Genomic DNA, 16,719 nt, shown 5'->3' with positions numbered 1-16,719 from the left:
GACACGTTACACACCGGCCCAGCAGCTACAACCCATAGGGAAAACACATTTTAAAGTAACACAACAAATTGAGGCACATTTATTGAAAGCTACCCTCATCAATATTTTTTGAACAATAAATAAAATGAATAATGTTAAAGTGATTGCTTAGAATAAAAAAGACTGCTTATAGCTTTGCATAACAGAAAGTACATGTCTATGTCTGGTTTACAGCCCAAGTGGCTAAGAAATCTAATGCAGGTTTAAGACAAGGCCGATTGTATTGCTTAATCGCAATGATCTGTCCTGGAGACGGTGAGAAGGTCTAGTTACTTTAAAGAACATCATTGTTTACACTATTGTTCAGAGAATGGGACTAAGTCCCCAGGGCTGCTGAGCCATATTCAAGAAAAAATAATTATGAAAATGATTCATTAATAAAAATGTAATTCTAAAAAATTCTGAATTAAAATATTAATTAATGTGGAATTTGTTCAGTTTATTTAAATTTGTCACGAGTTAATCTTCACACTTGATACATATAGCGTTAAACAATTAGGTGATCTATCGTTATTATTTTTATTTATTAATTATTTTTAGTAGTACAAGTAGTAGCAGTAGTAGTAATATTATGGTTATTATTATTTCTGCCTCGCGCGTCTCCTTTGTCAACTTCCGGTAGAAAAAAAACGAAGCGAGCACGACACCGGAAATGGAGCCCCAAAAAAATAAACTGAACCGTCAAAACATAAACAGAGCAGTCAACCTAGTGTGAACGCAGTTAGCTTCCTTTACTGACTGTCTTTTACAACAACAACAAACAAGCTGTAAGCACGCATTCCTAATGTCGTGTATCTGCGGCCAAAGAACTCCGAGCCGAGGCATCCAAGTTAGCTCAATTGCAAAGTAGACAGGTGGAGAAAATAAATCTGCAATAAAGATCAGGACTAAACTAAGAAGCACGCCTCGTCGGGCCTTCGAGTAGAGGTAACGCGAGCTATGCTAGTTAGCCACGGCAAGCGACGCTAGCTGCTTGTTCGCGGTGTTGACCGTCTGTTCGGTTGTTGAGCAAAACATATTCGGCTTCAATGTCGGTTCGCCTTCCGCTGGCTGGCTAGCGTGTGCTCACGGTGACAACAGCGTCGGGCAGTCGAGCACCGCAGAGGACGCGCTCAAGCCTCACAAAGCAAAACACGGCATTAGTCGGGCCTGTGAGAGCGCGACCGGGCGAGTAAGTTAAGTTAGTTTATGTCACGACAGACGGAGAGTAACATTAGCTGTTAGTTTGGGAGCCACGGGGCTAACGGGTAACGCTCAGTGCGGCGTCCCGGAGTCGAGTGCACGCGATGGTCTCGGTTAATGATGCACACACGCGTTTTCTGTCATCTCAATTTGAGCCCTTGTTTTGTTATTGTTTTGCTCAATAAAAAACCTAAATGTGTTGGTGTTTTTTCCCGTTCAAAGGTTCTCCCCTCAGGTCGACGGAGGACAAAGGAGACATCATGTCTGAGGCCGACGAGAAATCCACTGCGCTCAACGGTAAAGTGCAAAGAAAACAGAGCTGGATTTATTAATGCTGACCATAACTGTGAATCAACGTCCAGTTAATCAGAAGACATGTTCGGTTTTACCAGGTGGCTCTGAAGAAAAAGAGCCAGAAGAAGATCAACACAAGGAGACAGATGCCTCTGGAAGCAAAGAGGGACCAACACAGTCTTCTTCTCAAGATGGTAACCCCCTTTTAGTGTCTTCAAAATCGCATGCTGCTAACTTTGATATGGTAGAAACAACCCTACAATGTGCATTTTAAGTAATGTTAAAATGTATTACATTTATTATAAAACGATTTATATATTTACCACAAGGAAACTTTAGTACAGTTTACAGTACACATTTGTGTTGGATCTCCCAGTGAGACAGCAGTGTCTAAACATTCTCTGTGACTCTGTTTTACCGTACTTCTGTAGCTCCCAAAGACACAGGAGAGGCATCTGGAGACAAGTCAATGCCAGACGTGGATGGAGAGATGGGTCGAAACCGAGAGGGAGAGGAGGAGGAAGAAGACACAGACAGCATGGATGGCAGCGGTCATTACTCCTTGACTGAGGATGGCGAAAGAGAGAGCGAGGGAGGCAGACAGGAGAGAGCAAAGGTTAAAGATGGTGGGAAAAGGGCTGCTAGAAAGAGGAACAGACCTGGCGGCGGCACCAATCACTCCACCAGCTCGGATGAGGATGAAGACGAGGAAGAAGAAGAACAGAAAGATGACGATGATGACGACGATGATGATGAGGCGATGGAGGCCTGGCTGGGAGCAGAGCTCTGTGACCTGCGTGGCTCCACGTGGCAGGCGATACCGTCACTGCGCTCCAGGGAGCTCGGCAGGGACTCGCACCAGTTTGTGAGGCGTGTGTGTGGATCCCGTGGCCTCGTGCAGAGGCTGGAGCTCCAGGGCCGGCTCGAAAGGCACACGGGCTGCGTCAACACGTTGCACTTCAACCCCTCGGGCACACGCCTGGCTTCAGGCAGCGATGACCTGCGAGTGGTGATCTGGGACTGGGCTGTCCGCCGTGCTGAGCTGGAGTTTGACAGTGGCCACAAGAGCAATGTCTTTCAGGTAAGGGGAAACAAAACATCTTTGATTGAACAATAAGGTTTAGCGATAGCTTCATATTGATCTATAGTCGATTCTAAACTTCGAAAGGGAGTCAGTGGCTAATCAAAGTGACTTGTGGTCAGAGACTTCTTCTCTTCTCCCTGCCCTTAATGTACACAGGCAAAGTTCCTGCCTCACAGTGGAGACTCCACACTGGCCATGTGTGCTCGAGATGGTCAGATCAGAGTGGCTGAGCTGTCGGCCACACAGCGCTGCAAGAACACCAAACGGGTCGCACAGCACAAAGGGGCGGCACACAAGGTACTGTACTGTATGTGTGAATGGAAGCGTTGAGGGGTCTCTGCCATACATTGCAGCTGTGCTTATTACATTTTTTATTTTTATTATTAGGTACATCTGTGTGTCTTGTTATGCCTCCGCACTGAGGGCATTGTTTTTGGGGTTTGCCTGTCCCATTCTTGTGAATGAGATTTCTTCAAAATGTGCTCAAACGTCGACTTGGACTGAAGAATGAACTGATTAGATTGTCGGTCAAGGTCACTGCGACCGCACATCTGTCCCGTTCTCATAAATGCATCATCTCATGAAGAGATGATGCATTTCTGAGAATTTTGCCTGAAAGGAATTTGATTTCGTCTGGCACAAACCTCCACTCTGACTCCAGGATGAACTGATTAGAATGTGGTGTTCAAAGGTTACTGTAACCTCACAAAACTTGTTTTTGGCCATAACTCAGGAATTCCTATGCAAATGATGACAATTTCACACAAATGTTTAATAAGATTTTTTTTGTCAGAACTGGAAGTAAACTGCAACTTGACTGGTTGGCGGAGGAAAGCAATCTCTCGGCTGTAATTGTAGTTTCTACCTATTTTTGTTCTAGCTTGCCCTCGAGCCAGATTCCCCCTGCTCCTTTCTGTCCGCTGGAGAGGATGCTGTGGTGTTTGGTATTGACCTGCGTCTGGACCGTCCGGCCAAGTGAGTGATACTATTATTAAAGTTCAAAATATCGTAAACTACAACACGATACACAGGTGTTGATACAACTGTCCTGTTTAGGCAATAGTTTGTAGTGTTGTTGTGCAACATCCTGTCTTTAGTTCAGTGTTGGTGGACATCCACTTTGTAATATCTTCCCCTTTGCCAGTTTTCCTGTGTTTGCCATAAGCCGTAATGATTTTTAAAACATTCTCCCTTTCCAGAGATAATATTCCTGTTTTTCTGTCTCCTTTTTAAATTTGTGTGGCAGTAAACTGGTGGTTGTAAAGGAAGGTGATAAAAAAGTGGGCCTGTACACCATCTTTGTCAACCCAGCAAAGACACAACACTTTGCTGTGGGCGGAAGAGATCAGTATGTGAGGTATGAAGCAAGTTGTGGTGCTATTGCTGATTTATTAATGCAGACAATGAAAATAGTATAATAATATTGGAAATTATTGCTTACTATCTTTGAGATTTTACTTCTGAATTCCTTTTTCTGTACTCACTTCCTCGCCGTCTTTAGGATCTATGACCAGAGGAAGATCAATGAGAACGATAACAATGGTGTGCTGAAAAAGTTTTGTCCTTCACATCTGGTATCCAGCGAGTCCAAAACCAACATAACCTGCCTTGTGTACAGTCACGATGGCACAGGTAAAACACTTCCACGATGACAACATTTTCAGAAAAATAACATCGCTGAACTGTCTGAATATTTCTCCACGATTTATTAAAAAAAGCTCAGACCATTTTCTGCCTTGCTGGCATTAAAGAGAATGAATTAAAGACTGTTTGACCCTTTTTGTCCTCCAGAGCTCCTGGTCAGTTACAATGATGAGGACATCTACCTGTTTGACTCCAACCACAGTGATGGGGCAGACTATCGCAGGAGATACAAGGGACACCGCAATAATGCAACAGGTGTTTTTATTTATTTATTACAGTTATGAAGTAGTGCCCTTTGCATGTACCCACAGTTTTAGAAATATAACGTATCAGCTATAGCCCAGCTTCACGAGCACCGTACCGGATGATGACTGGTCATTTTGCTGTCAGTGGAGTCCTTTTTTCTTAAAGTATACAGTATGACTGCAAAGAGAGTGTGGTTATCACACATACTGACACTGTATCATCATCTTCACCTCTTTGTCACAGTGAAGGGGGTGAACTTCTATGGGCCGTGCAGTGAGTTTGTGGTCAGTGGAAGTGACTGCGGACACATCTATCTGTGGGACAAGTACTCTGCTCGCATCGTCCAATTCATGGAGGGAGACAGGGGAGGAGTGGTGAGTCAAAGAGAGGGGGAATGATACATATTTTTGTTGGGTTAAAGATGACTTCGGATAGGATGGGCTGCATGAACTCACTATTGATCATTAGTGCTTCTTTAATCTCTTTGTCGTAGTGTTGATTTTTCAGTGTTTGCATTCAGTTGTGGAAAAATTGTTTTGATATTTTGCTCTCAAGACATCTGTCTTCACAATATTCTTTTTAAATTCTCGGTCGTCTTCAATTTGTCATCTCAGTAATTTTCTCTAACCTCGAAAACTACAGGTGAACTGTTTGGAGCCACATCCCCATCTTCCAGGTCTGGCCACCAGTGGGCTGGACCACGACATCAAACTGTGGGCCCCCACAGCTGAAAGCCCCACAGGACTCAAGGGTCTAAAAGAGGTAATCTATTCGCTTTTATTGTTAGGTTTAGTTACCAGCAAAGTTCACCTGACAGATGTATAACAAATCCAGTTTAATAAGAAGTCTTAAAAAGTAATGGAATATGTATCAAGGACATGTTTGCTCTTCGTGCATGCACCTGTTTGCTAAATTCACACCAGTTTGTTGTTTGTCAAGGTGATGAAGAAAAACAAGCGGGAGCGCGATGAAGACAGTGTGCGCCATGGAGACCAGTACGACACCCAGCTGCTGTGGTTCCTGATGAGACACATGAGGAACAGACGGCCTCAGAGGGTGAGCTCTCAAACTCTTCAACAAACGGACATGTGTTAATTATGTTTTTCGGTGTGGAGTTTAAAAGAAGTGAGCATTTATTTAACAGATGGTAACAAACTATATATATAATATTTGTTACACAGGAAATTATAGGATCCAGAGTTTGTCTAAAGATCAAAATATGTTTTGCCTCTGCTTTGATTCTTTTTCTTTTTCTTTTATGTTTTTATCTGTGTTTTGCGAGTCCTCCGATTTTACGGAAAGGTAGTACTATATTGCTGGAGTGCCCCTTAAAAAGTATGTACTGTAGGATGCAGTTGGTATTACTCTTGGATTACAGTCTATTGGGTCTTTTGGGAGGACCCTTTCGGCCCAAAAAGAGTCTCATTCTAACCGTCCTTCTGTGTCTCGATGCAGGCCCGCCGAGAGGGTGCAGACACAGACACAGACGAGTCCTGGAGCTCTCCAGATTCCTCTGATGAAGAGGAAGGAGGTCCAGACCACGTTCAGTGCATGTCCTCCTGAGCAACACGCATACATACATGCATACACTTTATTGCCCTTGAATTGATGCACATATGCACTATTGACACACTGGCAAACTCAAACACTGACGAGCCACAGACTTGTTTTCTTTTTTTCTTTTTACACGCATACAAACTCACACATAATTACACACACTTTTGAAGCAGAGTGACAGCTTTACGGCTGGTTTTCCATCAGTTGCGAGTGTGCAAATGACAACTACACACTGCATACACACTTCCAGAATCCTGATTTTTAAAATTGTTTAGTGGGGTTTAGTGAGTGCTTGTGCGTACATTATCTCTATGCGCTGTCTAGCCCCAGAACAATATATATGTGTGTGTGTGTGTGTGTGTATGGCAACCAGCACCTCCTCTTTAGGCACCCTGTAGGACGCTACACATCACCAGCACACAATTCCCCCCTCTCTTAGTGACGCACCTCTTGCTCTTGCGCTCTCTGTGTTGATGAATGGAGTTTCAGCAGGGAGTAAGGTCTTAGAATCATACCATCAAACCATCCCCTAAATGTGACTTCCTTTAAGATTTGAACTCGTAGGGGGAAACCTGTGTCCCCTCCCTGGATCGCCCCAGTCTCCTACTTATTTCTTGCCCTGAGCTTGTGCAGCTAGTTGCATTTTTCACACGTTTTCTCTCCAAGGACTACTAAATCCCTACATGCTGCCCTCAAGCTAGTCCCTCCCCTCTTCTTTCCATCACCCTCCCCCTCACTACTGAGTGCACTTTGAATCAGGGACTAGTTGAGACACAGACAAAATGTGCACTGGGTGTGTGATTTTTGGGGGAAGAGCTGTTGTATCCTTCATTGGAGACCTCACAGTGAAGTTTGGTTAATTGTTATTGATTTATTATTTTGAGTGAGGAGATATTTTGCACTTAAGCATTTCTTTGACTGAGAAAAAAGAGGTTTCTTTTGCTTCCAGCGGCCCTTCCTCCCCCTCCTCGATTCTCCATCTTTGACAGGAGATCTTGGCTGGTGTTCAGCATGTACATAGGATAATGCCTGAGGTGGGGCTCTGTTTGGGGAACACCAACCCAATGCTAACACTGCCGATGTGCTAATTGAAATTGGAGTAATAACCATGTGGTTCCTGAAAATGCCTCTGTGATGCTAACGGTCTCAAATCAATTGTTGAAAGACGTCTTTCAAACAAACATTTGAACTCCACAACTCAAAGAGGAGGAATGGAGGGGGGAGGTCAATATGCTTGCCAGTCATTTGTTGTGTGAGAGCGATAAAATCCAGCTTTTCTCATTTTCTATGAGAACTCTAGTTAGTTGAATTTATATGTACATATATAAATATATATTAAAACTGTAAAAACAACTTTAGCAAATGCTGTTTGAATTCAAAAAGAAAAAATAAGATGTCAAAACATTTTATTGGTATTGATGCAGAGGTTTATATTCTATGAGGACAAAGTACTTGAGGAAAAAAGTTGACTTGAGGCACCATTTTTCGTCAGTTTTTCCTTTTTATGAATGCCTGTTATGAGCAGAATAGCTGTAGAGTATTAAAGTTATTCGCTTTCTGTTTCAAGAAAAGAAAAGTTTCCTTTCTAGATCTTCATTCATCATTTGAGACGGTTATATCCAGATTTTCCCACTGGCTATTTTTGGCATCTTGTACACAAGGCATTGAACTATTTTTTTTTTGTCCACCACGGCCTAAATATTGCATTCTACCAGTTAAGTAATAAAAAAAACATGTACGATTCGTGCAATAAACAAAAAGACAGTGCTCTTGATGTAATTTCATGGTCTCATTCTGTGGTATTGTTGTAACATATCGTATGTATTGATTCTCATAAGAAAAGACAGTCAAAATCTTTGCAGCAGTCTAAAATGACCTCAACCCTAAAAACACTGGAACCTACATTTCCCATAATGCTTAGTAGCGTTTTTCGTCAGACCATCCGTGTCGTTAAAGCTCATAGGCGCTACTTTATAGAACTACTATATATCCCAAATCGTGGCTACCATTAGGACTTTTCTGTAAATGGCATTGTGGCAATGTCTCCTGTTTAACTTGGGTCAATGGACACCTTTTTGCTTTAAAATTAATTTGCCCTATAATACATGTTTTGGGGGGAAAAAAACAGGTGTTAATAATGGCTGAATTTCCTGGAGCTGGTGCTGTGCATGCCGACTCACTGTCAAAGCCCACTGGAACATTTGAATAATGTAGCACCTGTGCCGTTCCATCAAAGATAATTCAAGTCTGGAAGAAAAGGCCTTTTGTATTAATGGGTGTTTCAAGCAGACTGTTTTCCTCTTAGCTGTTTCCAGTGTGCAACCAGGGACTCCTTCAGTAACACAAGAGTTGCTCATTTATAATACTTTTTCCCCCCCATTAAAACTTGATCTATCTACAGAATCAATTTCTGGAAGCAGTAGATCATTTAAGACCGGCTTGTTTCAGGCAAGAAAGGAAGAAAAAAAACCTGCCAAATGATCTTGACGATGTTTTTATTCAACAGGTCTCTTGAGTTGGAATTTAAACTCAATACTTGTTGGCGGTGACAATTAAAGCATATTTCCCACACTTGTTATCAGTCACACCAAATCTCCATCCTTGATCCGACATGAAGGAGCCTTTTTTTTAACATGTACAAACAGTGGCGTCTGGTCTGTAAGTCTGACTGGTGCATTTATGGTTGGAGAACCGGAACTGACGTGCACACAACGGTAAACTAGTTCTCTAGGCTGGTGTTTAGAACAAAACCAGTTGTAAAAAAATATATATATTTCCAGAACCCATTTCAGACACTTGTCTGAGGACACAGCTTCTTTCTCATAGTCTTACTCCTCACGCCAAATGCTTTGAAATCACAATGATAGTGATTCCATAAGACAGCCGATGAAGTGTGAAACCAAAAGAACATGTACATGATTTAGAACCAATGTAGCGCAAATAGCCCTTTACAACTCATCCCAATTAATGAAAGTAAAATATGATTACTCGATATGACTTCCTTGTAATACAAATAAAGCAAATATCTTTGGGATGAGTTGCTTATCGATACAGTGAGCCAGTTTAAATCTCTCAAACATAGGAGGAAACAGTTGGGCTTCCAACCTGATTCAGTCCATCAGTTGGGCAGGAAGCCCATGCCTCATGCATGTTGGAGATGTGATCTAGCCTATCAGATACAATCTGCACTGACATGGTGCAGACATAAATATTAAAAGAGGCACTATCATGGGCTTTCACTCGTTGCCTCAATTATGCTAATATGCACACACACATCACAATAAGAATCTGACATCACAAGAGCATCAGTTGTGTTATTCCTTGTACTCCAGAAACTGCTGCAATCGTTTCCGGTGCTCTGCAGACATCTGAACAGCACTGAGGAATTTTAAAAAGATATATTTGTTTAAATGACCAATACGCATTATATTATTTGTAGGATTTGAAGAAAGTCAATTTGAATGACAGGCCTTACTTTAAGTGATTTCCAAAAGTGGTTGTTATCCTGTAGATGGCAGTCTTGAGAGTGGCCCTGAGAGCAAAGCGCAGTGTTTTGTAAGTAGAGTCTCCCATGCCGCTGGCCGACCGGACAGGTTTACTGGAGGCATGAGGCAGCTTGAAGTGTCGATCTACTGCCTGAAAACAAGTTGGACAGGAAAAACAACTGGTCAGTGGGTGCACATCTTGTGTCGGGGTCGATATGTACAGTATCTGTACAATTTCCCTGATATTACGTCTTTTACAAAAACACTTAAGAGCGCTGTTAAATTCAGTCTGACTTGCATCAACAAAGTGAATGTTAAGAAATTAGAAATTTCGATAACTGCATTTTGCAAAGATAGAGAAATTCTCACTTATCTGGCTGACCCACCCGAGTTTATACCATGTAGATAAAGGAAAGATGTTTTCAGGATTTAGATGAACTCGCTGCTTTAACTTTCTCAACCCTTAGCAAGCACAAAGCACTCCACAAATGTGTGCTTGTCTTTAAAAAGGCACAAAGTTCATTACGAGGTTTGTACTTAAAGTCTTTTCCCACACTTGGTACAATACAGCTGGGCTAGGAAATGTGATAGCGGTTCATTGTTTTTAAATTATTGTTGCTATGCCTATGTGTGCTCTCAGGGTGGCTCCGGTAAACCATGACAGCTTACCTCTTGTAAGATCAGCATGCAACCGAGAATACTGGGTAATGTAGTCTGTATAACACCAAACTGGTCTTCTGAGAAGGAGGCTTGCACAAGGTAAGACAGCCCTGGAGGAGGAGATTAGAGGACATAATAATGTACATGTTGTATCAACAAGGACAGGTGGCATCCATATCAAATGAAAATCAAGTCCAACATTTCTTCCCACCTTCTAAAGCCCAGATGTGAGCCTGACTGTCTGCAAACAGAGCTTGACTGGAGGCTTCTGGAAGCTGTAAGAGACAACGTTAACTTGTATGAGCTTTCTACTGAACAGACAAATGCCTCTATGGTAGACTGGTGAATCAGGAAGTTGTTAGATTGGGATGGTTTTAATGAGACTACATTACAACATGCATGAGTGATCAACAGAAGATACGTGAACCTCAGGAAGCAAAGCAGACTAAACTAGTTTCTACAAATAGGAAATAGTGCAACGCAAGTAAAGATCATCAGTACCTCACACTCCTGATATAACTAGGACATGATTACTCAACATTTGATTGGTACAAACACTGGTTTTATAGCCCTCCAGTGACTTGCAAGACAAGTGGGTTACGTAACTCCTTAAATCAAGCTTTAAGTAATTAGTAACATTGTATCGTAACAGTTCGGTGAATGGAAAAGAGCTACATTAGTAATGTGTGCACAATTGAGCCCAGAATCAGGAGTTAAATTAGTGATGCTTTGAGGGGGAGGTTGTTAGATTTAGTAAAACTAAATGAAAGTCTACTGTGTCAGATGAGAGCATGCAGAGAGCCCCTCAGTGTCTCACCAAGACAGCATGCACATGCCACACACCCTTACCTTGTTAAACAAATACATTATCAGCACACGTTTTGCCAAGAAATGTTTAACCTGAATGGGACAATTAAGTATAAAGTTGTTTTGCTTTCAAAACTACACAACAAAATGGAACACAAATGTAGAAATATTTACTCTACAGACTTTATAGAGTTAACAGTGGGCGAAACAACTATGACTGTACGTCTATTATTACAATGTTAAGTATAAAAAGCCTGAAGTCAATGTTTATCTATTGTAATTCTGTGTGTGGTAACAACAACACTGATGTACCTGTTCTTTTCTGTTCCGAAGAAACAGAGCCAGGCGACTTGGTTTGAACGGCTCCTGCTTGGGACTGGGAACTGAGGCAGGGGATGCCGGGGGACTGCCATTGACCTGTGAATCTGCACAGAGACGTTCAGTAAAAAAGTGGGAACAGGCAAACAAAGCTCTGCTACTAAACTTACGCAATGATAACCTGACCTACAAGTTGACATCATGTCAGCCATGTTCAGTAATTTGAGGGAAATAAATACAGAAAAGGTACAAAATACACCTCAAAATTAACTAAATATTAGTTTCAGAGCTATAAAAAAAAGAAAACAGATCAAACAAGGTTAAACTTGTAATTTACTGGCTAAAATTGGACCTTTAAGTGTCCGTTTGATCCGAGTGACCTGACGTCTTCCATTAGCCTCCTCTCACCTGTGGAGGTGGACCAAAGCTTTGGGGCCCTCCTCATGATGTGTGGGCTTTGCACTGTGCCAAACCACGGCGAGCATTGGTCTAAAGGAGCAGTGAGACGGCGCAGGGCAGGAGAAGCAAAAGGGCTGTCCAGGTCAGGAGTGAATGGTGCCGTCAGAGGGCTGTGTGGGGTGCCAACAACGAAGCGGGCAAAGACAGAAGCTGGAGTTCTCAACAGTAAAGTGGGCCTCGGGCTCATCAGATCTTCTGTGGCTGAGGTAACTAAGAAAGACAAATATGAAAAGATAAAAGGGAACTGTGCAAAAACAATGACATGTATTTGTTTTATAGCAACATACATGATGTCTCAGAGGAAGTCTTCCTTTCACTCCCGGTAGACAGGGATTTGGCCCTGCCATTGGTTGCTACAGTGTCATGGTATGCTACGAGTCTCTGGGTCAGATCAGCCAGCAGAGACAGACACTCCTTACTGATGGCGTTCCAGTTGTGAGGATGGCCACCTGGGAAAGAAAAGAATGACACTAATAAATGCCTTTTGCTGTAAGCTAATTGTGTACAAATACAATCCGATTGTGTCAAGTGTATTTTTTTGCAAACAATCAATCAGCAACCGCTCAAGCAAGGACCACTTGTCTTTGTAGACAACAAGACAGACCTGGCTGACTCAGACTGAAGACCTCACAGCGTCTTGATGGAGAGTGTTGAGACAGCAGAGCCACGTCCTGCAGAGCGAGGAACTAAAATTTGGGGAACGACATGTTACAACACCCATGTGTGATTAGCAGTAAGCACAATGACGAGGAAAATCATGTATGTTATCTACCTTCAATATCATTGGTTGCTTGTCTGTAAGAACTTTAGGAAGACACTGATGGGCATCCTCAGTAAAAGATGACTGCACAGGAAAACTGTACACCTGCAGATAATAGGAAATACATTAGATGCCATATTACCTTAAAAGTCCCACTCCTTTAAGTGTACATTTAATTGAACATATGAGATGAGCTCTGGTCTGGTGCTCTTCGGATACGTGAGAACTCAAAGCAATGACAACATTGCCCCCTAGTGTCTCTAAATAATTAAAAAGCAAACATAAGTCGTCTGCAACAAAACACTGTACTTTTAAACCAATTACATTCAGAAATTGGTCAGATAAAAGTAAAAACAAATGAGATTGTCAGAACTGGGCCCAGTCCATGCAATTGTTTGTTGATCGGCACAGCACGCTGGCACTGGTGGTAATCTTTAGCTTTTGAATGTGCTCAAGACTGATAAATAAAATGTTGATCAACAGAAAATTAGAATATATTATAAGATAAAAGAAATGGAAAGGGAAAAGTGTGGACATTTAACTTCAGCAGCACTGTGAGACCTTAGGTTTTGCAATATTAGGGACTTTATACATTTAGTCTGTTATTGATTCACATACCTCAGTGACAAATATCCTAAAAAGCAGCAGTGTGATGTTCCATGTGAAGAGAAGGAAACTGGCACTGATCCACTGGTGGTAGAGCAGGGAGAGATCCAGCAGTCCAGCTATGCTGTCCAGAGGGTGAACAGAGCTGTAGGTGGAGATCAGACATGAATACAGAAATTCAGGCCATATCATAAAGCCACTTGAGGCCATTTATGATATTAAGCTATACAAATAAAATGTACTTGATATATAAAAAAACATAATCCACACTGACCTGTTCAAATGAAGATTCAGTGTTTTACAAATCCATGCTTTTGGAATATATCCTGTTAATAATAAATTGAAATATTTTGTCTTTCACCTCTCACAACTTCGTATGGCAAAGAACAAAATAAAAACAGAGCTCAGGTACAATAAATAAAAGCATGTCGATAAAAGATACTTTGAGAGGAATCAAGCAAGTTTTAACTCCTATCGCAGTTTCTTCTGAGAGCTCTGTGATATTGAAGTTTAAATTTGAAGACAAAGATCACTTACCCAAAAAGAAATACACAACAATATAGTTCCTCACAGAGTAAAGTGCTTGAGCGGCGCTGCACTTCACCACAAAAGGTAGGGATCCTTTAAAGCGAAGGTATTTGTATTGCTGGGGGGAAATAACAGTGTGTTAACATCAACACGAATCAACCATTAAAAAAAGATGCCAGTTATTCTATTTTTCTTTGATTCTAAATGAAATCAAATGGCAGTCTTTGAGCCAGGTCTCTCTCTCTCTCTCTCTCTCTCTCTCTCTCTCTCTCTCTCTCTCTCTCTCTCTCTCTCTCTCTCTCTCTCTCTCTCTCTCTCTCTCTCTCTCTCTCTCTCTCTCTCTCTCTCTCTCTCTCTCTCTCTCTCTCTCTCTCTCTCTCTCTCTCTCTCTCTCTCTCTCTCTCTCTCTCTCTCTCTCTCTCTCTCTCTCTCTCTCTCTCTCTCTCTCTCTCTCTCTCTCTCTCTCTCTCTCTCTCTCTCTCTCTCTCTCTCTCTCTCTCTCTCTCTCTCTCTCTCTCTCAAAAGTAAGCACGGATGTATGCAAGAAAGACGTTGTTTGAGCCATTCAGGCAAAAACAGAACTTAAATTGTTGCGTCATCATCAGTCAGGTAAATGAGCAAACTCATATCACATACCTGAACAGTGTGAAAAGAGACATAGTTAATGTTGGAGATCACAGCAAGCAGACTGTGAGAGAATCCAACAAAGGCTCCAGCCAACAGAAGGATGAGGTGATATTCATTCAGACACATCTGAGGGGAACTGTCAGTGCTGAAAACAAATAGAGGAAATTAGAACGTGGATCAGAATCAGCTTTATTGAAGTATCTAAAGCTCAACATGATGAGTTGTACATGCTTGTACATGCTTACCCATCACCCTGTGTGCAAGGGTAGCCGATTGTCTCATATCTGCCCCCGAGCGTGACAGCACAACACCAAGCCACGATTATTCCCATGATACAGTGGGCCAGGGAGTTGACAAACTGACGAGGGTGGAGCAGCTGACCCAACAGGGCAATTTTTGAGCATGCAATAGTTGGGATGACTGAAGAGACACAGAAAAAACAACCAGTTACAACCAACTGACTGCCAGCGTCTGCCAGTTTTTGCCTAGTCGTGCGGTTTGGAATTTGTTTGTTTGCAGTATTTGGGTAAATTAAAGAGTAAAAACTGCCTGAAGATTAGTTTTATTGTAGCTCAAGCCATTTGATAAAATAAACCCTGCGGTACTCAAGGAAAATTAGCTGGTGACAAACAAGTATCGCCAGCGTTTTAGGTCCTTTAGTGGCCAAACATATGTGGAGTTGGCAAAAGATCTGTCAACTCCCTTTAAGCAATACTTGATATAACCACTTTCAAAGATCTGTGTGATTTAATAATTTTGGAGCAGTTTAAAAATGTTCTTCCACACAGTATTTCGAAATACATCATACATAATATGATGCATCATCATACACATACATAAACCCTGAACTGATAAGCTGATGCATCTTTGCTCAGATAAACTGAAAACCTAATAAACCAGGGACTGGAGTACCTTGTCATTTATGGAAATATTTAATATACATCTGCAGTTATCTGCCACCCACCTGTATAATACTCCAGGTTCAGGAACCCCACCATGATGATCACTCCACACATCAGGATTAATGAGAAGATGGCACTTGCACATGTTAAGAAGGATAGGCATTCTGCAATTACAAAACAGTCCACAGTGAGATTCACACAACTTCAGATTGACTACGAGTCAAATCTCACAATGAACACAGTGACTGACCTGAAAACGTCTGGATGGGGTGGAGCAGACTGAACCTGCTGAGGATCACAAAAACTGCTGTGATGGGTAGCAACAACAGAACAGCCCAAGCAATACTGGCCACCGCTCTCCAGCAAACAACCTGAAACAAGCAGTAAGTTATTATTATATACATAAATCATTAATCCACCATTACAGAGCAGGGGCTAAACCGACAACGTATTCTGATTCTTAGTTGTCAATATGTTATAAAAAACCTATATTCGGCAATTCCAAAAAGCCTCTAGATTTGTTGCAGATTGAGCTCTTTTATCTTTAAAACCCTGTTCCAACATTGATTATTCACAAGATCTAAGATAAACCTGGGTGTAATGAAATGCAAAAATCTATCAGAAGTTTAAACAAGACATAGTAGGTAATGTTCCCCACTCCATCGCGAGAAAAACTAAAACATTTTAGTTAAAATATCCTGTTTCTGAAAAGATGACTAAAAGACTGGACCCATATTATATATAATGTTTATCCAATAACTACATTTTACATCCAGTTTAAAATGTAAGCAATGGACAGTTTTTATTATTTCCCGACATGTAACATACTTAACAATTAATTGACTAGAAACTTGACTCAAGAAAGTAATAGGCAGAGTGTCCTAATGAGAGTAATTATCTGCGGCCCGGGAGGTTTTGTTGAACGTTATTGTTCTGTTCTTCTGAGATAGAAACTATTGAGCAGCAAATAGCTGCAAATATACAGTACAATTACACGTTTATGTAGTTATATTTTAACCTCTTGTATAAAACGTTACGTTAACCAACTCATATTTTATATAAGCTAACGTTAACGTAATGCGGTCTTGATAATCCTTTTTAGCTTTTCCTTGCTCCGGTTCTTTTGTTCCTGTATAAGGTAGTAACGTTATTTGCACATACATTGTGCAAACCTTTATTTCTAAATTGCATATTTCGTGTTCTTTACCTTGTTTTTTTGCATTTTAAAGATATATTAGCGACGCTAACAGACCGTTGAACTAGCATAAACAGTCAGGCTACTTGAAGTTAGCATACTAAAAAAACGTCTTCTTTTTAAAAAAAAAGAAGAATTAAGTGTAAAGACTCACCTTGCGGATAAACCAACAACTTTGCTCGGTAGAAAACATCTTGCTTGGATAAATGGAGAGCCAAACAGCGACAATAATCTCTTCGGCTCTCCTGCTGTCAAACTATTTTCCACCGTTTTCCATATCGCGCCACATGCATTCAAAGGACCCTTAAAGGACCCCGGTAAAAAAG

General features: G+C 41.4%; 2 protein-coding genes across 8 annotated transcripts; one reads left to right on the top strand and one right to left on the bottom strand.

The window, feature by feature from the left end:
- Positions 1-659: 659 nt before the first annotated feature.
- dcaf8 (DDB1 and CUL4 associated factor 8) lies at positions 660-7,820 on the top strand. Of its 6 annotated transcripts, none has more exons than XM_034556272.1 (13): positions 660-966; positions 1,457-1,518; positions 1,614-1,709; positions 1,947-2,596; positions 2,756-2,896; positions 3,480-3,574; positions 3,846-3,956; positions 4,101-4,231; positions 4,391-4,498; positions 4,733-4,863; positions 5,132-5,251; positions 5,429-5,545; positions 5,945-7,820. In XM_034556272.1, exons 2-13 carry the CDS (start codon positions 1,482-1,484, stop codon positions 6,050-6,052), a joined length of 1,845 nt encoding a protein of 614 aa, XP_034412163.1. In that variant the 5' UTR covers positions 660-966; positions 1,457-1,481; the 3' UTR covers positions 6,053-7,820. The 6 variants fall into 6 exon arrangements, with proteins under 6 accessions (XP_034412163.1, XP_034412162.1, XP_034412161.1 ...); XM_034556271.1 differs by having other exon boundaries at positions 671-1,210; positions 1,444-1,518; XM_034556270.1 differs by having other exon boundaries at positions 680-966; positions 1,444-1,518.
- A 704-nt stretch (positions 7,821-8,524) lies between these two features.
- Positions 8,525-16,688, bottom strand: ndc1 (NDC1 transmembrane nucleoporin). 2 transcript variants are annotated; one of them, XM_034556268.1, is made up of 18 exons: positions 16,548-16,688; positions 15,449-15,569; positions 15,261-15,362; positions 14,542-14,716; positions 14,306-14,441; positions 13,679-13,787; positions 13,416-13,467; positions 13,154-13,286; positions 12,548-12,640; positions 12,380-12,461; positions 12,063-12,224; positions 11,725-11,985; positions 11,311-11,423; positions 11,041-11,091; positions 10,403-10,466; positions 10,201-10,301; positions 9,522-9,682; positions 8,525-9,424 (listed from the first exon to the last, which is right to left on the bottom strand). In XM_034556268.1, exons 1-18 carry the CDS (start codon positions 16,584-16,586, stop codon positions 9,361-9,363), a joined length of 2,019 nt encoding a protein of 672 aa, XP_034412159.1. In that variant the 5' UTR covers positions 16,587-16,688; the 3' UTR covers positions 8,525-9,360. The 2 variants fall into 2 exon arrangements, with proteins under 2 accessions (XP_034412159.1, XP_034412160.1); XM_034556269.1 differs by lacking the exon at positions 11,041-11,091.
- Between the last annotated feature and the right edge of the window lie 31 nt (positions 16,689-16,719).

This window comes from Cyclopterus lumpus, chromosome 17 (genome assembly GCF_009769545.1).
Source record: "Cyclopterus lumpus isolate fCycLum1 chromosome 17, fCycLum1.pri, whole genome shotgun sequence".
Classification (NCBI taxonomy): domain Eukaryota; kingdom Metazoa; phylum Chordata; class Actinopteri; order Perciformes; family Cyclopteridae; genus Cyclopterus; species Cyclopterus lumpus.
This window is presented reverse-complemented; position numbering and strand designations above follow the sequence as displayed.